The sequence below is a fragment of the Borostomias antarcticus genome, assembly GCF_949987555.1.
Source record: "Borostomias antarcticus genome assembly, chromosome: 8".
Taxonomy (NCBI): domain Eukaryota; kingdom Metazoa; phylum Chordata; class Actinopteri; order Stomiiformes; family Stomiidae; genus Borostomias; species Borostomias antarcticus.
The window spans coordinates 13,096,646-13,121,168 of record NC_140241.1 but is presented as its reverse complement, the minus strand read 5'-3'; the positions used below and the strand labels follow the sequence as shown (position 1 = coordinate 13,121,168).

At 47.2% G+C, this 24,523-nt stretch overlaps 1 protein-coding gene across 1 annotated transcript in view; it reads left to right on the top strand.

The window, feature by feature from the left end:
- Window positions 1-24,523, top strand: part of rftn1b (raftlin, lipid raft linker 1b) — a gene marked incomplete at its 3' end in the record, with an annotated part of 209,341 nt that overhangs the window by 104,038 nt on the left and 80,780 nt on the right. Inside the window, exons 4-5 of the mRNA XM_084442475.1 lie at window positions 6,464-6,575; window positions 18,701-19,226. Of these exons, the coding sequence (XP_084298601.1) occupies window positions 6,464-6,575; window positions 18,701-19,226 (638 nt within the window). The remainder of the gene's footprint in view (window positions 1-6,463; window positions 6,576-18,700; window positions 19,227-24,523) is intronic.

Here is a 24,523-nt window from a genome sequence, read left to right as displayed (position 1 = left end):
CAAATATTCACATAGCTGTGCTAACATACAAAATGGCTTCCAGGAGGCTATCTGTCTACAACAGAGTAACCATCCTTTGTCCCCAATTGCCGCCTTTTTCTCATGTCACATGTCTGTACTCTTGGCCACGCCTGCCATTTCATATGACGTACAATGGGGTAGCCAATCACATCCTGGAAGCACCGTACCTTTGTTTTGATTGCATATAAGGCACAGCAAAACCCATAATCGGGACTTCGCTGACTAACCACTCGTTGTTCAGGAAGTCCTTGCGCTCGTATGTTTTTCACAATAAACCAGACTTAACCTTTTGAGCGAATCTTGGTAAATCCTTTTTCACTAGATCAGTTAAAATACGATCACAATACTTTAAAAGACAGTACAACAAGGGTTATATTTTACAACTGGAGGAAACACACGCATCCAACCCACAACGATCCTGGGACCAGATCAATAAACTTGGGCCAAAAAGACAAAGCAAAATTCCATTAGAAGTATATGATGATAAGGGCCAATTAACTTCAGACATCACACAGGTATTATATGAATGGGAAAAGTGTTTTACAGACTTGTTTTCAGGGAATCAAAATGGAGACGGTTTTGATCTAGCCTTTTTTAATGAAATTTGTTTTCTTAAATCCCAGTTAGAGAACCAGTCACCTCACTCCACCACTTATGGAAATGTTTTAAATGAAATTATTAATGAGGAAGAGGTGAAGACAGCCATTGATGCATTGAAAGGAGGAAACGCCTCAGGATGTGATGAATTGACAAATTAAATACTGAAATGCCCCTTGTTCATAGAACTTCTTTTTGTTTTGTTTCTTTTTTGTTTTGAAAATGGGACTATTCCATCAGTGTGGTACAAATCTATTGTGAGTCCAATACCGAAAATACCGAAAAACGACCCAAGAATACCCTCAAATTACCGTGGCATTAGTCTATTGAGTACAGCATATAAATTATATACATCTATTCTTAACACTAGGCTCATGGCTTATCTGGAAGAAAACAACTGTTTAGTGGAGGAGCAGAATGGTTTTAGAAAGGCTAGAGCCTGCATTGATCATGTCTACTCTATTACCACAGTAGTCAAAAATAGAATAATGCAAAACAAATCATCATTTGCTTGTTACATTGACTTCCAAAAAGCTTTTGATTTTGTCAACAGAGATCTACTAGTATATTGTCTTATTGAAGAAGGAATAGAAGGAAAATTATATTGGGCCATACAATCATTGTATTAAGATTTACATCCAAACACCTTAAACCATGCCTGTGTTAAGGTTAATGAATACTGCTCAGGGTGGTTCCCTACTCCATCAGGGGTCAAGCAGGGGGACTGTCTCTCTCCCACTCTGTTTGCTATATTTATTAACAATTTAGCTAAGGAAATAAAACACTTAGGACTGGGTCTAAATTATGATGGTAGTAACAAATTGGACATATTACTTTATGCTGATGATATAATTCTGGTAGCGGAAAAGGAAAGGGATCTAGAAAAAATTTTAGTATGTGCAGAAAGCTGGTGTAAGAAGTGGAGACTTAAAGTTAATCATAGCAAAACTCAGCTCATGCATTTCAGACAGACAGGGATTAAAAGGAGCAATTTCCAGTTTTATTTTGGGGATCAAAAACTAGAGTATGTTGGGAATTATAAATATTTAGGTTTCATTTTGGATGAGCATTTACATTTTGAACATGGTACATCTGTACTGGCTGAATCTGCCAGTAGGGCACTTGGTGGTATAATAGCAAAAACTAAACAGCTGGGAGATTTGGGATATGCTACCTACTCCAAATTATTTCACACGTGTTTGTCCGGTTATGGACTATATGGCAGGAGTATGGGGTTCAAAGGTAAATATGAAAGGAGAAATGGTCCAGAATAGGGCAATACGGTATTTTCTAGGAGTTCATAAATTTGCCCCCGTATTGTCAATAAGAGGAGATATGGGCTGGGAGCCAGGTGACATAAGATGGAAAGGTAGCATGTTAGCTCTATGGAACAGACTAATAAAAATGCCAGAGAGTCGAGTTGCTAGGAAAATATTCAACTGGGATGTAACTGTAAAAGGTACATGGGCAAGTGAGATAGCGGACATACTAGGACAAATAGGAGCATCTGACCTTTTCCAAAATGTAAATACGGTGAACATCTCTTTGGTTAAGGAAGCTTTGTCTAATACACATCAGATAAAATGGTCACAGGATATACTATATAAACCGAAATTAAGAACGTTTAGTATGATAAAAAGGTGGTATGGAAATGAAAAATATGTTTGTGCTCCATTATCCAAAAGACAAAGATCATTATGTGCCCAACTTCCCTCTGGGATCTTGCCCCTGCACCTTGAAACTGGACGTTATCGGGGGGTTACAGAAGAAGAGGGCATTTGTATCTACTGTTATATTGATATTGAGAATGAGTTCCATTTTGTGTTTTATTGCCCCTTATATCATGAGTTGCGTCAAAAATTATTTGAGAGATGTAAAAATATTGATTTGATGTGGTTGAGCGATGCAGAGAGACTAAAATGGATGTTTGATCAAAGGGGATTTGCACTTGCAGAATATTTAGCGAAAGCTTGGGACAAACGAACAAAGATAACTTATATGTGATGCATTTATTTAGGATTTTGACGAAAGACTGTTATTTTTATTTATTTATTTTCTGTTATTGTTTGGATACATTGCATAGCTTACAAACCGTGAGAAGTTTATGTGATATAGTTAATTATTGTTTACTGTTTATGGTGTCTTATAATCCCGTAAGGGATGGGTCCTCGGACATGACACGAAAATAAATATTCATTCATTCACACACCACACACCAAGCACCTCCTCTCCAGTCTCCCTCCGTACCCAGCTGTGTCTAGTCCCCGCCCCCCCCCCACCACAGAGCTGGTGCTCGTCTGTCCCCGGCCAGCTGGGGGGGGGTGGACCCCGGAGGTTTGACACCAGCTCCAGCAACGTGAGGCCCTACGCTCCAGACAGCCAGGCTGGGGGATGAGTGTGGGGGGACAGGCCCCACGCTGGGGGATGAGTGTGGGGGGGACAGGCCCCATGCTGGGGGATGAGTGTGGGGGGGGACAGGCCCCCCGCTGGAGGATGAGTGGGGGGGGGGGGACAGGCCCCACGCTGGGGGATAAGTGTGGGGGGGGACAGGCCCCACGCTGGGGGATGGACTGCAGGTGATGCTGCTATTTTTAGGTAAAGTGTGTGGCGCAGCTGCAGAGAGACCGCGGGGCGTCTCAGAGATGCTCTCTCTTTTCTGTCTGTTCTCTTTTCAGAGATGCTCTCTCTTTTCTGTCTGTTCTCTTCTGAAGATACCAGCCGGCCTCAAGCTGCCCGAGATCGCTGGGAGATTTATTTGGAAATTAGTTTGTTAAACTTGTTTTATTTGTAGAATAGCTGCAGTGAAAAGTGTGTTTCCTAGTGAGCGGCGCAGACAGGGGAGGTGCAGGTGAACATGGAAGCTGTTCTGTTTTCTATCCACATTTATAAGGCAATAAATTACATTAAATTACATTTTCAGAGGCTAACAACATCATAGGAGAGACATGGCAAACACTGGTGTATGTCTGTGTGTGCGTGAGTGTGCCTGGGCCCAGATAGAGGCAGGGGTCGGGGGTAGGGTGGGGGTGGGAAAAGGATAGGGACCCGGGTTAGGGTGAGGGGATCTGAGCCCAGGACTGGTGTATGTCTGTGTGTGTGTGAGCGTGAGTGTGAGTGTGCCTGGTTCCAGATAGAGGCAGGGGTCGGGGGTAGGGTGGGGGTAGGAAAAGGATACGGACCCGGGTTAGGGTGAGGGGAAGGGGGGACTAGGTTCAGGCCTAAAGCCGGATGTGGACTGATATATATCTGTGTGTACGTGTGTGTGTGTTAACTAAATGCTACGACATCCACAGCAGACACAGGGGTATCTATCGGACTCAGGGATGTCTGCTGGTGACAGTGGGGCATCCACTGGACCTGGTTAGAAGATAGGAGGGAGAGAGAGAGGCACTAGGGAGAGGGGAGGCAGAACAGGGTTAGTAGCACACAGATCCATAAAAGCAACACAGATATTACAACAGAACATGCCTGTTTCAGGGCAACCATATTCTGTACACATCTAGATATACATACAGTGCATAGCAGGATATACACCAATGTATACAGAGGATTCACAGGTAGGTTGGAGGCTGCCTTTCTGTGTCTCAAGGTTCTGGCTAGTGATTGTAGGCTAGGCCGAAAAGGTACGTCTTGAGATCTCGCTTGAAGACCTCCGTTGTTTCGGCCCTTCTTAGGCACTCCGGCAGGGTGTTCCAGAGGTTGGGGTTATAGAAACTAAAAGCTGCCTCTCCGAGTTTCTTGGTCCTGGCTTTTGGAACTGTTAAGAGTTCAGTACCTGAGGATCTGAGTGGTCTGTTGGGCATGTGCCTGACAAGCATTTCTGAAATGTATTCAGGTACGTGACTGTGGAGAGATTTATAGACTAGTAATTTAATTTAATAGTATTTTAAAGTCTATTCTAGAGTTGACAGGTAACCAGTGTAGTGATTTTAAGGCTGGTGCGATGTGTGCCCTCCCTCTAGTCTTAGTGAGGAGTCGTGCTGCAGCATTCTGTATCATTTGTAGTTTAGAGATTGCTTTCTTTGGTAGGCCTGATAGTAGAGCATTGCAGTAGTCCAGCCTGCTTGTGATGAAAGCATGCATTAGTCTTTCGGTGTCAGCCTGAGAGAGAAACGGTTGCACCTTGGCAATGTTCCTTAAGTGGTAAAAAGATGTCTTTGTAATATTCTTAATGTGGTTTTCGAAATTAAGATCTGAGTCAAGTATGACACCTAGGTTTTTAGCCTGGCATTTGGTGTCAATTTCCAGAGTTTTTAAGTGTGCAGATAGTTTCTCTCTTTCAGCTTTTTCTCCAATGATCAGTACTTCTGTTTTGTCCTGGTTTAGTTGTAGGAAATTATGTGACATCCATACATTTATATCCGTAATACACTTGACAAGGCAGTCAATCAAGCTGTAGTTACTTGGTGTTATAGAAATATAGAGTTGGGTATCATCTGCGTAGCTATGGTAGCTAATGTTGTGCCTCCTGATGACACTGCCAAGGGGCAGCATGTACAGGCTGAAGAGTAGAGGTCCTAGGATCGATCCTTGGGGCACCCCACAGGTCATAGGGATCTTTCCTGAGCTATGGTCACCGAGGGCAACGAAGAAATCACAACCGGTTAGATAGGTCCTAAGCCAATTAAGGACTGGACCGGAGAGGCAAACCCACTTCTCCAGTCTTTTGGTGAGGATCACATGATCTATAGTATCAAAGGCTGCACTCAGGTCCAGGAGGACGAGAACAGAGAGCTCTTTGGAGTCAGCATTAGTTCTGAGGTCATTTACAACTTTGACTAATGCCATCTCTGTGCTATGATGGGCGCGAAAGCCGAACTGGAAAAGGTCAAGGATAGAACTTGTAGCTAGGAAATCATTCATCTGTTTGAAAACAATCTTTTCTAGATTTTTACTCAAAAAGGGGAGGTTGGAGATTGGTCTAAAATTGCTAAGAACTGAAGTGTCTAAGTTGTTTTTCTTCAGTACGGGTCTCACCAAAGCAGTTTTAAGTATTGGTGGGAAGATACCTGTAGATAGGGAGTCATTAATAATGGCTAAAATGTCATAGGATACAGAGTCAAAACGTACACACACACAATCACACATACGCAACCAATTAAACACACACACACACACACACACACACACACACACACACACACACACACACACACAGACATACCAATCAAACACACACACACAATTACACACACTCTCTCTCTCTCTCTCTCTCTCTCTCTCTCTCTCACACACACACACTCACACGCACACACACTGGGAAGGTTAAAAGGGCGCTGTCCGTGTTGTCAACAGGAAGAGAGTCAGAGAGAGAGAGATGGAGGTCGGGGCATCAGCCTCCTCAGGGGTTGCTCAGGGATTTCCTCCTGAGAAAATTAAAAATACACAACCACAAAAATAGATCCTCCACACGCACAACCCTGACAGGGCCTGAGGGACAAAACAAGACCACATTTGCATATCAAATCTGTTTGTATTTTAACATTTCATCCAAGCAGGCCACCAATTACATTACTAACAAAAGTACTTCTCATAAGATGATTCATTGATGTAGATTTATTACAGTACATTCCAGGCATGAATCCAAAGTAATTTTCCTGCATTATTCATTTGTACAATCAATGCCAGTATACTGTGTGGCCTCTACATACATCCAGCTACAAAGCTATAGTCCTGATGATGTCCACTCTTCTCTCTCTCTCTACTCTCTCTCTCTCTCTCTCTCTCTCTCTCTCTTGCTACTCTCTCTCTAATCTCTATACACTCTCTCTTCTCTATCTCCTCATGTCTCTTTCCTCTCCTCTCTTCTCTCCTCCCCTCTGTTCCCGGGCCCTGTGGTGTCCAGGTCAGAGAAGAGCCAGCCCCCCCCTGCCCCGCCCCCTCGTCTGCGTCTGGAGGAGTGTCTCTCTGCGGACCAACTGCCCAGCCCTGAGCTCATCCAGGGCTTTGTGAAGAAGGTGAGCTCCCGTCGTGTCACGGCGCTAGTCTGTTCCGATCTGTCGCTCATCAGGCTGCCCAGCCTCAGGGTAAAGCATCAGAGACACGCGTCCTGCCGCTGGGGAAGCTCATCATCTCACCTTTCTATTCTCACACATTTGAATAATAGTTTTTTTTGATGGTGCTGACATTTTCAGCAGCAGCTACAGTGATAACAGGGTTGAAGAGGTACTGACTATAACAGGGTTGAAGGGGTACTAATAGTGATAACAGGGTTGAAGGGGTACTAATAGTGATAACAGGGTTGAAGGGGTACTGAATATAACAGGGTTGATGGGTACTGATAGTGATAACAGAGTTGAAGGGGTACTAATAGTGATAACAGGGTTGAAGGGGTACTGACTGTAACAGAGTTGAAGGGGTACTAATAGTGATAACAGGGTTGAAGAGGTATTGACTATAACAGGTTTGAAGGGGTACTGATAGTGATAACAGGGTTGAAGGGGTACTGATAGTGATAACAGGGTTGAAGAGGTACTAATAGTGATAACAGGGTTGAAGGGGTACTGATAGTGATAACAGAGTTGAAGGGGTACTAATAGTGATAACAGGGTTGAAGGGGTACTGATAGTGATAACAGGGTTGAAGAGGTACTGACTATAACAGGGTTGAAGGGGTACTAATAGTGATAACAGGGTTGAAGGGGTACTGACTGTAACATAGTTGAAGGGGTACTAATAGTGATACCAGGGTTGAAGAGGTACTTACTATAACAGGGTTGAAGGGGTACTAATAGTGATAACAGGATTGAAGGGGTACTAATAGTGATAACAGGGTTGAAGGGGTACTAATAGTGATAACAGGGTTGAATAGGTACTGACTATAACAGAGTTGAAGGGGTACTAATAGTGATAACAGGGTCGAAAGGGTACTAATAGTGATAACAGGGTTGAAGGGGTACTGACAGTGATAACAGGGTTGAAGGGGTACTGATAGTGATAACAGGGTTGAAGGGGTACTAATAGTGATAACAGGGTTGAAGAGGGACTGATAGTGATAACAGAGTTTAAGGGGTTCTAATAGTGATAACAGGGTTGAAGGGGTACTAATAGTGATAACAGGGTTGAAGAGGTACTGATAGTGATAACAGAGTTAAAGGGGTACTAATAGTGATAACAGGGTTGAAGGGGTACTAATAGTGATAACAGGGTTGAAGGGGTACTGATAGTGATAACAGGGTTGAAGGGGTACTAATAGTGATAACAGGGTTGAAGGGGTACTGACAGTGATAACAGGGTTGAAGGGGTACTGACTATAACAGGGTTGAAGGGGTACTGATAGTGATAACAGAGTTGAAGGGGTACTAATAGTGATAACAGGGTTGAAGGGGTACTGACAGTAATAACAGGGTTGAAGGGGTACTGACTGTAACAGAGTTGAAGGGGTACTAATAGTGATAACAGGGTTGAAGAGGTACTGACTATAACAGGGTTGAAGGGGTACTGATAGTGATAACAGGGTTGAAGGGGTACTGATAGTGATAACAGGGTTGAAGGGGTACTGATAGTGATAACACGGCTGAAGGGGTACTGACAGTGATAACAGAGTTGAAGGGGTACTAATAGTGATAACAGGGTTGAAGGGGTACTGACTATAACAGGGTTGAAGGGGTACTGATAGTGATAACAGAGTTGAAGGGGTACTAATAGTGATCACAGGGTTGAAGGGGTACTGACAGTGATAACAGAGTTGAAGGGGTACTAATAGTGATAACAGGGTTGAAGGGGTACTGACAGTGATAACAGGGTTGAAGGGGTACTGACAGTGATAACAGGGTTGAAGGGGTACTGACAGTGATAACAGGGTTGAAGGGGTACTGATACTGACAGGGAGGCTCAAGGACATAAAAGCTGCAAATGAACTGTTATTCCTCTATATTTCAGCATTGCTCCCTAAATAAAATAACAGCTGCACATTTAGTATTACTGAGGCTCCATGCATAATGCGACCTTACATTACTGGGCCAGAAGGACCTCATTAGATGTTATTAATTCAACCTCCGCTGGCCTAAGACGCCTGGAGAAGGAAGCTGTCCGTCCGTCTGTGAGAGCATCGGGGGGACGTGGATCATCAGCGCAGTGGCAGTCCGGTCCCAGGGGCTTCCTCCTGACCTTCACACTCCATCCTCCCAGAGCGCGCCCATATCTGGGAACAGATTAGATACGGGAAATGTGGAAATTGACTTTTTATTTTATACTGTGGGCTGCTCTCGTCGTTCTACAGCAGGTAAAGCACAGGTTCAAGTGTATGTGCTCTGAGGAACCCTCTGGAACCCACAGCGCACAGAGAGAGGCTTACTGTAGCTGCCAATGTGATGCAAACGAGATTCCATAGCTGATTCCATAGCTGATTCCATAGCTGATTTCATAGCTGATTTCTGTGAGCAGAGACTCGGCGTGAACATGCCAGTGTAAACACAGGCCCAGCTATCACCACAGGATGAGTCCTCCCCATACCAGAATACTGTAAGACTAGAAATCACACCATCCAAGACTGACATCCATACCATCAAATAAGAGATATGTCCCCTTTATCTCTGCAGGTCCATTGTGCTTCATACTGACGCCCAGCGTAACGTTGCAGAACTGAGTGATGCAAGTGCATCTGGAAACGGCACAGCTGCTCTCCCATTTAAAGCGGCTCAATGTAGTTTTTTAACCTTAAAATAACAGCTTCAAAATCATTGTTATGGTACACTGTCTGGTAATAAGCAGAAAGTTGCCTATTTTGTTCCCACTCCTCCCCCAAAATGCTTCTTCTTGAAATAATAAGTTTGGTGTAGCGGGCCGCTAATTTCGCGGAAAATCCGTAACGCTTTACGGCATTACTTCACACATCAACCTCCGCTGGCTATTGCTAAAATAATAGTAGAAATTCTCAAATCACAGTATTATACACATCACGGTGGAGGTGAAAAGACCAAAGAGGAACATCACAGAAAGAGACAGCCCCAGAAAAGACCAAGCCAGAAGCCAAACTAGCTAACTGGCTTTTACTTGCTGGCGGGAGCTTCACAGTGAAAGGCTGCAAGACTGACGCAGAGCTGGCCTCTTTGCTGTTGAACTTGTACTATAAGTATTGTACTATTGTTAGCTAGCCTAATATAGGCTAGCTAGCTTGCTATGTCTTATGTTGAAATCGCTTGATGTTTGGCTGTGCTAGCTGTGAATGTATGAGGATGCATGTAATCTACAGTAGCTAGCTTGGGGCACCATGTTCCCTAGCTAAACTTCAATCTGGTAGTGTAGTAACATTTTAGACTGTTTGCTAGCGAGTTAGCGTCCTGCCGAAGTGTAATGGAAGGCTATGAGCAGTGGCGGTTCTATAAAGTTTTACCTGGGGTGGCAAAAGGGTGGCAAGGTTCCAGCAGGGGGCAGAGGTTATCTCCTCCCCAAACACATTTCAACTTCAGAGAATTCAATTTCTGCATTCTCTGGTGACTTTTACGATATGAATCACATAATAAGAATGTAAAATCACCTTATCGAGCACTTAACCCAGTCCTTGCATACAATAAAAACTTACAACAATTACAGTTTTACAGTTTTTAATAGAAATGATTTTCAGCTCCCATCATTCCCAGGACAGATGTGTTGTTTTCAGCCATTCTTTTGTATTCACCCCATGAAATCATTGCATTCACATGTGTCTCTGACTTAGCATGTACATTAAACCCACTATCCCTAAAAGTGGTCTTTTTCCAATTGGAATATCCATTTTCAGATGCGTAAATACTCTTAGGGGCATTTGAAGAGGCAAAATGTCTGCATACAAAGCAGTATGCTGTATCCTTGGATTGAGAATATTCCAGCCAGGGATGCTCTTTATACCACTCACTGTGGAAAGATCTTCTTGCCCCTCCCCATAAGGTTTGTGGAAAGGCGTTCAGATTTGGCTGCATCGGTCCATCAGGTTTATATTTCGATACTTCTAAAATGAGAGAAAAGAAGCAATGAGGGCAATTAATTTACTACTGTATCAGTACTTACTAAAAAATTCAACTGTCCTACTCAAATCCCATTCGCCCACTCACAGCCTAGTGTGAAGCACCTTGCATTAACTTCAACATCAGCCTAAACCATGCACAATTCTGAACATGTAGGCTACAGTAAGAACCAACACCACAGGCTACACTAGCCAATATCCGAGAACATGAAAGCCATGTTGTTATATAGAAATCTGTTAACAGTGAACTAATATACTGTACCCTGAGGTCCAACTGGACTTGTAGTATGGATCTGAGTGCCACTGCTCCTGTCGGTCTGTCCATCATTGTCCCTCTCTTCATCACTGTTCTGCTCTCCCCCTCTTTCTGAGTCACTTTCTTCTCTCTCAATGGCTCTGTCTCGGTCTCTGGTGTTTTGTTCTTCACAGTCATCACTCAGTTCTTCTTCATTGCTCATTCCTCCCTTACTCCTGCTTATCTCTTCTCTTCCTTGACTGTTCGCCTGTCCCTCTGCTCTTCGCCTTTGTCTGACTCCCCTCGTGTCTTTGTTTTTTTTGTTCTGAAAAAAGCTGGCTATGCCATCTTCCTTGTCATTTTTGCATCTGCTGGACTAGACCTGGTCCAGGGCGATATCCTACGGATAACGCCCTGTTACTCTCAATGCAATTTGCCTATGAAAGCGCTTCATCGGCCCGGTTGTCCGAGTCTACAGACAAAACCGTTTCGTTACTCACCAAAGTAAACACATCGTTGGAAAGATGAAAGCCTTTTCGCCATCGACTGTCTTCTTCTACCGGCGAATCAGCGCTCACCACTTTGTTTAGCCTACTCACTGCTGCCGCCCATGTCGGGGATGATGCATTACATCTTAAATGGTGTTGAGAGACTTTAAGATGTAATGCATCATCCCCGACATGGGCGGCAGCAGTGAGTAGGATAAACAAAGCGATTCGCCGGTAGAAGAAGACAGTCGATGCGCTGTGGATATAAAACATTTAAGTGTACAAATTTGCCTTTTATTTGAAAGGTGGGGGACTACAAACTGTAGCGACTTAGGAGAAAAGGCTTTCATCTTTCCAACGATGTGTTTACTTTGGTGAGTAACGAAACGGTTTTGTCTGTAGACTCGGACGACCGGGCCGATGAAGCGCTTTCATAGGCAAATTGCATTGAGAGTAACAGGGCGTTATCTGTATAGATATCGCCCTGGACCAGGTCTACTGCTGGACCTACAGTATTCAAGAAAAGGGGGGTTAAAGCCATGCCATACATAATACTGGGTACTTGATTTATGAGCTACGCCAGCAAGCTATGGCTGTAGCTTGGCAATAAGCAGTCAACTTTTGCTGTTGTATATTTCGTGATTTTCTCTAAACACAGCACGCACACACACACCGTCCTTTCAACCTATCCCCATCTCACTATGACAGCCTCATTATTGTCTCACTTGTTAACGTAACATGCGTACTGTGCTGCTGACTATAGCTACACAACTTTGTGTTGCAACTTGTTTCTGTGAGCTCCTACATTCCTTTTGTAACGTTTATTGACAACAGCGCGCGCTGAGGACTGTCTCATTTCATTGGTGCTAGCTAATCGTTTAACAGCGCACGCTGAGGGAAACGGTTGTCTCATTTCACTTGTGCTAGATAGCAAACGTTGATGTGAAGCAAGATACCCCCCGCCTCAGTATGTACAACAAAGAGTTTAGAATAATTACACCAGTCATGTGGTTGAGCACTTACATTCCACATTGTCAAACTTGACAGAACATTTGAATAAACATAGAGCAACAACAAACAAAGTAGCTGCTTACCTGACTCACTCTGGAAATATCCTGTGGTAGTGAGGATCGCTCCAGTCACCACGTAACGTTACGTTAGCCTAGTATTGTTGTGGTTTCAGCAGGTCAGTCAGGTGGTCACGGGTGCAACCATTTTTTTCTTTATTTAGGAGGGGGGGGCAAAGTTAATTCTAAACTGGTGAGTAAAACGTTTACACGAACTACAGAGAAATATTGCTAACATTTAAAATCAACATAAACAAATATTATTAATAGATTCGTTGCCTACAGTTAGGGTGGCAACTGGGGTGCAAGGCATTTTTCTGCCCCGTGCCACCCCGTAGAACCGCCACTGGCTATGAGTCTGGCTATGAGTCTGACTCTTATGTCATCAAAGCCATTGTGGAGGCAGCCGAAAGAATCCTTGCGGTGACGGAGGTTAAAGCAAACCAGTGGATAATGGGGAGGGTTGAAACCTTACTGATGGTGCTTCACATTCTGCAGTGGAATGCTAGGAGCCTTGTAGCCAATGGACAAGAATTGAAGAAGTATGAGTTAGATGTAGTTCCTGATGTTGTGTGTGTGCAAGAGACTTGGCTGTGGCCTCAGTTGGATTTTGTGATCCCCGGGTTCAGGTCTGTAAGGAAAGATCGGGCGCACAATCAAAGTGGTGGGGGGTGTGCGACTTTTCTAAAAGATGGGTTAGCCTATAGGGAGGTGCCCTCTCCTGTGGATGTTGAATGTGTTGTGGTTGATTTGTGCAGCCCGAGGGAGGGGGGCAATATTAGGGTGGTCAATTTCTACAATCCATGTAAGTCGCTTACAGTGGACATGTTCCAGGACATAGCTGGAGCGGTGTCTAGGAAGGAATTGTGGGTTGGGGATTTTAATGCACACAACAGTTTATGGGGCAGTCTTCATACAGACAGTAATGGTCAGGTGGTGGAAGACGTGTTGGATGGAAGGTCGCTGGTCTGCCTTAATAATGGGCAGGGCACGAGGCTTGATGTGAATAGGGGTACAATGTCCTGCCTGGATCTTACGCTGGTGTCAAGTAGTCTGGTGACGGCCTGTGAGTGGCACATTAAGACCGAGTCGTCTATTGGGAGTGACCACTTTCCAGTTCTCACGGTTGTTCATCCGAGTGTGTATGTGCAAGACGGGTGTGCACTTACTAGGTGGTGTTTCGTGAAGGCTGACTGGGAGGTCTTTAGGTTGTCTTGTGAGGGCACGGCTCATCTGGTTGCTCTTGAAGGTAGCATAGAGGACTGCGCAGCTGAGATGGCTGGTCATATTTTGAATGCTGCCACTGTGAGTATACCAAGACGGTTGACCCAGCGTAGGAAGAAGGTGGTGCCGTGGTGGAATGAAGAATGCAGTAGTGCGGTTCGAGCGCGGAACAAGGCTCTTAGTTTTGAGGAGGGACCTGTCGCCCGAGAATTTGGTTGCCTACAAACGGAGTAGGGCTGTTGCTCGTAGGGTGGTGAAAAGCACAAAAAAGAGGACATGGACGGAATTTTGTTCCTCTATTGGCAGGAATGTGCAGCTGGGAGAAGTCTGGTCCATGTTTAAGCGAATGAGTGGGACGAGGGCATCAGTCTGTATTCTAGCACTGAGTGTTGGGGAGAGGCTGGCAGTGTCTGATAAAGAGAAGGCGGATATGTTGGGTCGTGCTTTTGCTGCAGTGCATAGTGGGGAGCACCTGGATGAAGTGCATAGGCAGCAGAAGATCTGCACTCTTAGTAGACATGGGAATGTGTGGGATCGGAGAGGTGAGGTTGGGTCGACTTTAGATGTGGACTTTACAATGACAGAGCTCAAATTAGCTTTGCAGGGTACCGGGTATTCAGCCCCAGGGCAGGACTAGTTATGCTATGCCATGTTCCGACAGCTACCCGTGGCATCTTTACAGCTAGTACTGAGATTTTTTAATAGAATCTGGAGTGAGGGCATCTTGCCATGTGGGTGGAAGAGTGCAGTGATTTTGCCATTTCATAAGCCTGGGAAGGACCCTGCTGTGCCTGATGGCTATAGGCCCATCGCATTGACTTCTCATTTGTGCAAATGGATGGAGAAGATGATAGTTTGCAGGCTGTGTCATGTGCTGGAACGGAGAGGGCTACTGAGTCACTGTCAGAGTGGATTTAGGAAAGGGCGTTCCACGCTGGATGCTCTGGTTGGAGTCTGCTCTGATGTTGAAAAGTCAATGAAAATGAAGGAGGGGATAGTGATAGTTTATTTTGACATTGAAAATGCGTACGACTCTATGTGGAGGGATGGGCTTCTTATCAAGTTGAGCCGTTTGGATATTGTGGGGAGGTTGTACAATTGGGTTATGGACTTTTTAACGGGTAGGACACTTAGAGTCAAGGTGGGTGCGGACGTTTCAGAGCTGTTCAGCATAGTGAATGGTATCCCTCAAGGGAGTGTGATCAGCCCGGTGTTGTTTAATGTGATGATTAAGGATATTTTTGCGAACCTTGAGGGATGCATCAAGTCGGCTCTTTATGCAGACGATGGGGCCATTTGGATGAGGGGAAGGAATGTGCCGTACGTGTTCGGGAAGCTGAGGCAGGCAATTGAGAAGGTGGAAAGGTGGTCTTATGAGTGGGGGTTCAAACTGTCAGCGAGCAAGTCCTGCTACATGGTTTTCACTAATAAGCGCAAGCTCGAGGCTGGGGGGCTCATGCTCTGGTCGGCCTCTGGAGTTGGTTACAGAGTTTAAATACCTGGGCCTGTGGCTCGACAGCAGGTTTCCTTGGGCAGTACACATTCGCCACTTGGAAACCAAGTGCAAAAAGGTTATCAATCTACTGCGTGCTGTGGCTGGGTGTGACTGGGGGGCAGGAACGCAGTCAATGCTGGACATCTATAGGGCACTGATGAGGTCAGCTCTGGACTATGGGGGTGTGGTGTATGCAGCGGCAGCTAAGTCTACGTTGCTTAAAGTGGATCGGTTGCAATACAGGGCTCTGCGGATCTGTTTAGGAGCTATTAGATCTACCCCCAATGATGCGGTGCTCATTGAAGGTGGAGAAATGCCACTGGAGCTCAGGCGGGAGAAACTGGCGCTGGCCTACTGGGTTAGGCTGCAAGGGTGTGGGGACGACCACCTTGCTAAGCTCACAGTGCGGGATTGTTGGGAATTCAATAGGTTCCAGGGGACTGGGTTTGGGTGGACTATTGAAGCCACAGTGAGGGAATATGGGCTGGAGGGGTTAGAATTCACTAGATCCACCCCAGTTAGTTGGGTGCCCCCTTGGCTCTTCCCTGAAGTGACTGTGGACAGGCGCGTTCTGGAGAGAAAACATGGATGGCAGCCAGGTGAAGTGGGTATGACTACGGGTGTGTGGAGATCTACACTGACGGGTCGAAGGATGAACTGGATAGAGTGGGAGTTGGGGTGTATGTCCCGGGGTTCGAAGTGGGTCTCTCCAAGCGGCTGTCTGATATGTTATCTGTGTACACGGCTGAAATGGTGGCGGTCATCCTTGGGTTGCAGTGGGTGGAGGAGTGCCTGTTCCGCTCGGGAAGGGAGAGGGGAAAGCGGTGATTAGAAGGAAGGGATTTGAGTTCTGGCAGAAGAGGTGGGATGAAGACCAGAAGGGGAGGGGGTATCACAGGGTGCAGAAGTCAGTTATGGTGAAGAACTACACTGCACAGAACAGGAGGGAGGAAATCGTCATGGCTAGACTCAGGTTTGATCACACGGGACTGAACGGCACGTTGTTTGTACTGGGGAAAAGGGGGAGTGATACATGTGGGCACTGTGGAGCTGCAGAAAACACTGAACATGTTCTATTGCACTGTCCCAACTATGAAGAAGAGAGAGAGAGACTCCGGGATAAGGTCAGAGAAGCAGGACGGGAATGGAATTTGAGGGGTTTACTGGGCACGGAGGAGGAGGGGGTAGGAATCTGCCGGAAGGCTCTATTTACTTTCTTGGGTGACACACGGTTGTGGGGCAGACTGTAGTCTGTAAGCACTAGGATGATGACATGATGATGCACACTCTTGTACAGTAGGTGGCGGTATGCACCTTTAAGCTGTTTGCGATCCGCCATAAACCCAAGGAAGAAGAAGAAGAAGAAGAAGACTCTTATGTTGTTAGAATTGCTTGACGTTTGGCTGTGTTAGCCGTGAATGTCTGAGGATGCATGCTGACTACATCGCGTGTGTTAGGCTGACGTTTGCTTACTAGTGTATAACGGTTGAGTTAGAGTTGGCAATCTGAGTGTGTGGTATGTATGTGGAAATGAGCTAGTTTTGTTAGGTAACGTATTGCAGCACTAGTTGGCTAGCCACACAATTCGCCTTATTCACCTGGAAGCCATATGCAGTCTGGGGTGCGGATGCGGAAGTGCCCGTTGACTTCAATGTTAAAAGTTCGCTGTAAAAACACCACTTTAAGAACCGAAATAGTCAAAATAACAGGCTGAATACACTATCGGGGTTACAAACTCATCATTACAAGACTCTGATTGTTTTTCACTGCTGTTGTTTTCGCGTTTGGAAATACTGTACATGGAGGTGAATGAGCCATAGTTAGCCGTCAGCTGCATTCACTCACTATTTCCAAACGCGAAAACAACGGCAGTGAAAAACAATCGGAGTCTGGTAATGATGAGTAACCCCGATAGTGTATTCAGCCTGTTATTTTGACTATTTTGGTTCTTTAAGTGGTGTTTTTACAGCAAACTTTTAACATTGAAGGCAACGGGCACTTCCGCATCCGCACCCCTCATTACGTCAGACTGACCAATATGGCAGCTGAGGTGAATAATGCAGAATTTTATGACTAGTTGGCTAGCCACACGGATTGTCAGGAACCATGAAGTGCAGCATTGTATGATTTGTAGTTATCGCATTTGGAGATGGATGCATGCACGTGTGTGTGTACTGTTGCAAGTTGGGCCAATGAGGCTGTCAATAGACCGACATTAGTTATGACTATCACATACATTATATCTAGGAATATATACTAACTAGGCCATTTTATTCCAGCTATCAACTGTTTTCTGTCGTCTCATGTGGGTGTTTGGGGACTGGTTTCACAAATGCAGACGTGCAGCTGTACTGAACAATTTTACGACGGTTGTGCAATAGTGAACCTGTAGGGAGAGAGGGAGGGAGAGAGAGGGAGGGAGAAAGTTGGAGAGGGAGGGAGAGAGAGAGGAAGGGAGGGAGCGAGCGGGGGTGGTCTGATTATTTACATTACATTACATTACATTATGTGCAAACATCAGACATGATGCATTGGCTTCATAGTTTCCAGAAAAAGAAAAGCTATGTGTCTAACACTGTAGCGCTTTACATTAGGAATCAGAATCACTATCAGATCTTATTTGTTATAGGTTTTTATACATACTAGGAATGTGTTCTGGTCAGTTGGTGCATAACACTGATGGATAGACAACAAAAGACAGAGTTAGGGTTAGGGAGTTAGGGTTAGTGTTAGGGGGTCAGGGTTAGGGGTTAGTGTTAGTGTTAGGGGTTAGGGGTTAGGGTTAGGTGGTTAGGGGTTAGGGTTAGGGGTTAGTGTTAAGGTTAGGGGCTAGTGTTAGCGTTAGGGGGTTAGGTGCAGGGATTCTTCCTGGTCAGAAGACAAAATTAACTCACAAAGGAATAATAATGGATCACAAAAGAAAAACATTTCATGGTATCTCTGAAGAAGCTGCTTTGCCCTCTCTCTCTCTCTCTCTCTCTCTCTCTCTCTCTCTCTCTCTCTCCCCCTCTATCTCCCCCTCTTTTTCTCTCTCTGCTCTGTATATATCTCTCAGAGACATCTCTCTCTCTCTGTATCTCTCTCAGAGATGTCTCTCTCTGTATATATCTCAGAGACATCTCTCTCTCTGTATATCTCTCTCAGAGATGTTTCTCTCTGTATATCTCTCTCAGGGACGTCTCTCTCTCTCTCTGCTCTGTATATCTCTCTGAGACGTCTCTCTTTCTCTGTATATCTCTCAGAGATCTCTCTTTCTGTATATCTCTCTCAGAGACGTCTCTCTCTCTCTCTGCTCTGTATATCTCTCTCAGAGATGTCTCTCTCTGTATATCTCTCTCATAGATGTTTCTCTCTGTATATCTCTCTCAGACTCAGAGACGTCTCTCTCTGACTGTGTCAAGCCAGCGTCAGCCTCCACAGCTGGTGTCTCATTCACGGTCTCCGTCGTCTGTCACTCCGCTGACACCCTGAGCGCTTCCCTGGTGCTCAGTGTCGCCATGTGTCGCCCATCCATCATTGTTCCCTTGACAAAGGCACTAAACCAACACTAGCTCTCTCTCTCTCTTTCTCTCTCTCTCTCTCTCTCTCTCTCTCTCTCTCTCTCTCCCTGTCTCTTTCTCTCCCTCCACAGCAGATCCAGGACGCGGCCGACCAGGGCGTGATGTTTGTGGGCTTCATCCAGGAGCCCCGCGGGGCCCCGGGCTCCAGGACCCAGCGAGAACCAGAGACCCCCTCCCTCTCCCTCCACTCCAGCCCCAGCTCCGTCCTGGGCTCCCTGGGCAGCTGTGGCCCCTTCACCCCCCAGAGCCACGGAGAACTGGGGCCCCTGGGTCAGGCCGTTGACACGGGGGGCACAGAGGGCCCAGACCCCCCGTGTGAGGCTGAGGCTGGGAGGGAGGGTGGGGGCACCGGGGTGGATCATGATGGGGGTCCTCCTTACATCCAGGCCGCGTTGCCCTCTTCAGAGGACCCTGGGCCGGTGGAGACAGACGCTCTGACGCACAACAACAAGGCCAATGCCACGGAGCAGAGGGAGAGACCCAGCCACAGCACGGAGCAGAGGGAGAGACCCAGCCACGGCACGGAGCAGAGGGAGAGACCCAGCCACGGCACAGAGCAGAGGGAGAGACCCAGCCACGGCGCCAGGATAGCCAACGGTAACGGACACTTCATACTAATACTGTGGATTGTACGGAAACTGTGTCAAAGAAACAGATTGAATTCCCCTATTCCTGTTTGAATAATACATCTTGTTATATTATTATTTGTTATGACTTAAATAATTTGTCTTAAATTAGCGGATAGTTTTAGGGTACTGCATGAAGCCTCTCAAACGACTGGGCTTAGGGCGTGATGTGAGTGCCTTGTCCTCCGGTCATCAAGCCCAAACAAATGAGAGAATTTTCCACGTCCAGGATGTGCAATGCATTCTGGGGTGAAACTGTCCAAACTGTCCCAGCTTCTTATTTCCTAATCCTGGCCGATGGCCCCCCTTCAAAACAGGAAGTCAATAATCCCACAAGGATTGTTTTTGTGTGGCTTCATCGGCCATTGGAGCTTCTGAAGGGGAGTGAACTGTGGGCTTGGCCTCACATATCACTCCGTCATTGTGATATCGGGGCGACTGTGGCTCAGGAGGTAGAGCGGGTCATCCGATGATTGTAAGGTCCTGTGGCAAAGTGTCCTTGGGCAAGACACTAAAGCCCAAATTGCTTCCAATGAGCAGGCTAGTACCTTGCATGGCAGCTGCCGCCATCGGTGTGTGAATGGATCGCTCGTACCTGCGCGCCTGCTGCTTCCGCGTTCTCTGCTCTGCATCCGCTCTGCCATTACTGCTGATCGCTCGTACCTGCGCGCCTGCTGCTTCCGCGTTCTCTGCTCTGCATCCGCCCTGCCATTACTGCTGATCGCTCGTATCTGCGTGCTCGCTGCTTCCGCGTTCTCTGCTCTGCGTCCGCTCTGCCATTACTGCTGATCGCTCGTATCTGCGTGCTCGCTGCTTCCGCGTCTCTGCTTTCGCGTTCAGTGCTCATGTTTGTGTTTTGGTGCGTTTGCTACCTGCGCCATCCAGCGGCTTCGGCTTCCGCATTCTCTGCTTGCGTTCCGTGCTCGTGTCTGTGTTGGTGCGTTTTTTGCTGCCTGCTGCCTGCGTCGTCCTCTCCGGTCCGTGATTTGGGGGTCCATTTGGTGGCATCGTGGAGCGCCGGCTTCCGAGGCCGAGGTGCACGTCCCTCTGTAGCACCGTCGTGCCATAATTGCGTATGGTTCAGTTGCGTCGCGTTGCTCGCATAGCTTGCGTTGGGAGTTGGGAAGTCCATTGAAGCGTTGCCTCCGCCGCCGGCCACTGGGTTTCATTCATGAGCCGCTGATGTCACGGGTTGTCCATGCCTCGTCTGCCGCAATTACTTAACTGTCGTAATGTACGCCGGGTGCTATTCACCATTGAAACGTTTGCAGTTTCGGGCATGATCGTGCCCGTGTGGATTCTTGTTATATAATCAGTTCATCAAAGTCCTCCCCTCGTGGCTTGTTTCGTGGGTTCGCTGGCTGGTGCTGGCTGCATGACAGGCTATACTGCTCGCTTGCAGCCTAGCTGACGTTTGTCGAGGTTCCCGTATTGCACATAGGGGTATCGTTATGTTTAGATACTAGCTGAATGATTCTCGCGTTTCAATTTTGTTGCAGCCCGAGGGTTCCAGCAGAACTGCTGCTCTACTCGCTAGCACCCCTGATTTGCGAGTGATGCCACGCATGCTAGCTGGGTCCGTTCAATCAATCAATCAAAGCTTTATTCGTATAGCGCATTTCATACCCAGAGGCAACTCAATACGCTTTACAGAGACATGGGGAGGTGGGTATACGACCCACCCCTGCATATTCTGGTAGGGACCTGACACTCAGGTTCGCATTGAAATAGCTTCCGGAGAAAAGGCTGGCTCGCCTGTCTAGTAGGCCTGGATAGTATATCCGAATTGCCTTCAGCCGTGTCCAAACCTAGTTTCGGAGACAACGACAACGATGATGCACCTTAACAATTGTTGCAGTTTATTAGCTTTCTAAATAGTTTGGGTCGGTGGCATCAGGCTGCCGCAATGGTTAGGACAACGTAATGTAAATTGTGCATTGTAATCAATTTAGTACAAGCCATTATGCTGCATCTGCTGCGTGCGTGTGACTATCGTGGCCGTGGTAAAACGCAGTGCTATTCTGCACCTCCGCAGTGTTTGGGGCAGGGTTTACGGGCTTATTTCTCATTTAAAAGGATGTATGCTACGCTTTCACGCTTCAATGTTGGATGTGTCATTATACGCTGCATTTGGAGTCCTGCAATTGCCTCTTCGCATTTAGCCTCGGTGGTCTAGGAAACGCTTTCTCTTCTGCGATGACGATGCACCGTGAATATTATCAACTATGATCGTTCGAACATTCCGTTCATTAATACTTCATGCGCTGCTTCACATGGCTGTCCGGGCGGGGGAAACTCTTTTCCACGCGTCCTCGTCCCCGGCGTCAACAATCGAATCGCTGACTCGCTGTCCCTGTTTGATTACAGAAGTTCCGCAGACTGTGCCCGGCTGCGGCCCTGTCCGGCCTGGTCTGCCCTCCTTCAGCGGATGGTTCTGGACCAAACGATCCACTCGTGCCCTCCTGTAATCCGCTGCCCGATACATGAGAGCTGGTCTAGCCAAGACCACTTTAACCAATACGACTGCATGGTCTCGTTTCACTGCGTTCTGCTCCACATTTGATGTACCTCCGTGCCCGTTCACATTTCGGTTATCAGCATTTAGTCTGTGTTAGATCCAGACGGCTGCGGCCTCAGTCGGTTAGAATTGTCGTAGCATGTGTACAATTTCGCATGCGCTGCCTGGACCCCTTCATCGGCATACGAACGCTACCTCGGGCCCGGCGTCCAGGCCGTTTTGGGTGCTCGGAGCGATGAGCTGAAGGTAACCAAGTCGTGTTGTGTCACTGCGGATTTCACGTGGTTCGTGCGGGCGTGGCCTTATTTAAAATGCATAGTGTAATTGCTTGTGAAACTATCAATTAATACACTATTAGTAAATTAATGCATTCATTAATAAAATTTGAATTAATATTGGCTGATAATTATAAATATATATTTTAATGAAGTTCTATTATACATCCATGGTGAAATGGCACATTTGTTGGTTAGGAGCTCCCCCTGCTGGCTATTCAGGTCTTACAAGCTGCAATTGGCTTACCCATCCTAGTCAGCGCTCCGCCGACCCCCTCATGTAACACGTGGGCCTCGGAGCTGCCGGCGCGTTCATCTAAATTATCGCCTAAAATTGTAACAGTGGAAGCTAGTGCTCCCACTCGGAGCTGCCGGTGTGTTTGTTTTGGGGGGTATTGCTGCATTCTTCTGCTATTCCACTATGCGTCAGCTATTGGAAGCCAGGGTAGACACTAGCTGGTCTCTGTGGCTCTCTGTGGTGACCGTGGGCAGAATCATCTTCGAGGGCCATCCAGCGGTCCCTCCGGTCACCATGGAGGCAGAGACACTAGGCTGTATCTCCTTCGGACTCCACGAAGCGTCGGCCCGTGGAGGCCGGGGACTATAATGTACAGCAGTCCCCCTGTGGCTCTCTTTGACGGTCTTAGTGAGCTGAGTTACCTCCGAGCGTCTTCCCGATCGCGGCCCACTCTGATCGTCATAGAGGCAGGGGGCTAGATGCCGTTCCCTCTTCCGGCCCGGCACTCTGGGCCCAGCGGCCCAGAGGGGGGGGACATCTAGATGCTGCTTTCCACATGCTGCTGCGTGGTTGTTGGGGGGTATTGCTGCTTTCTCTGGTATTCCACTATGCGTCGGCTAGTGGAAGCCGGGGAATTACACTAGCTTTGTCTCTGTGGCGCTCCATGGTGATCGTGGGCCGAAACATCCCCGAAGGGCCATCCAGCGGTCCCTCCGGTCACCATGGAGGCAGAGACACTAGGCTGTATCTCCTTTGGACTCCACAAAGCGCTGGCCCGTGAAGGCCAGGGACTATAATGTACAGCAGTCCTCCTGTGGCGCTCTTTGACGGTCTTAGTGGGCTGAGTTACCTCCGAGCGTCTTCCCGATCGCGGCCCACTCTGATTGTCATAGAGGCAGGGGGCTAGATGCCGTTCCCTCTTCCGGCCCGGCACTCTGGGCCAAGCGGCCCAGAGGGGGGGAACATCTAGATTGCCGCTTTCCACATGCGTGGAAGGCAGGGGGCCCCCGAACAGATCACACCGCCAAAATTCATATGCATAAAAAATGTATATGCTGTACATATTATTGCACGCTAATAAATGGGTCAATTTTGACTAAAGTGATCTCGACTGAAGTGAAATCCATTTACCATTTATCATATACAGTAACCTCCTTGGTCAATGTCAACAAGGTTGTTCTATTTGAAGGTGGACATATTATTCCACCATGTGTACTGTACAATAGCACATCTCCTCAACTAACCTTGAGGCTCAACAAGTCAAAAGGCTGCACGGACACAGTAGGATTACAACCCTCTTGCACACATGCATTCAGACTCACTGAAGGGAAATTGTAGACAGATTCCCACTTCGTTTCACGTCATTTTTCATTCTGAATGGGCTCTGCAGACGCTTTCCAAGACGGGCGTCGCCAACGGAGTCCTCAGCGATTAGTTTATCCCCTAACCAATCATGTCACCCCTCACCAGTTTAATTCTGTCATCGCGTTCAAAGGACGCTGATTGGCCTGGTTGGAATTCCAACTGAGAATCACTCTGAACGAGAGCTTTTCCAGACTCTAAAATTCAAAGGTGAGGAAGTAGAGATGAGAGAGAGAGGGTGAGGGAGTAGAGAGATGAGAGAGAGCGTGAGGGAGTAGAGAGATGAGAGAGAGGGTGAGGGGTAGAGAGATGAGAGAGAGAGATGAGACCTCAGCGTGTCCATCCATCCATCCATCCATCTTCATCCGCTTATCCGGGGTTGGGTCGCGTAGGCAGCAGTTCCAGCAGGGGGCCCCAGACATCTCTTTCCCTGGCAGCATCAACCAGCTCTGCCTGGGGAATCTTTAGCCGCTCACAGGCCAGTGCGGAGATGTAATCCCGCCACCTAGTCCTGGGTCTGCCCCGCGACCTCCTCCCAGCCGGACACGCCTGGAACACCTCCCTAGGGAGGCGCCCAGGAGGCATCCTCACTAGATGCCCGAACCACCTCAACTGGCTCCTTTCGACGCAAAGGAGCAGCGACTCTACTCCGAGTCTCTCCCGGATGACTGAACTTCTCACCTGATCCCTCAGGGAGACCCCAGCCACCCTCCGGAGAAAACTCATTTGGGCCGCTTGTATCCGTGATCTCGTTCTTTCGGTCATGATCCATCCTTCATGACCATAGGTGAGGGTGGGGACGAAGATAGACCGGTAGATCGAGAGCTTTGCCTTTTGGCTCAGCTCTCTTTTCGTCACAACAGTGCGGTAAAGCG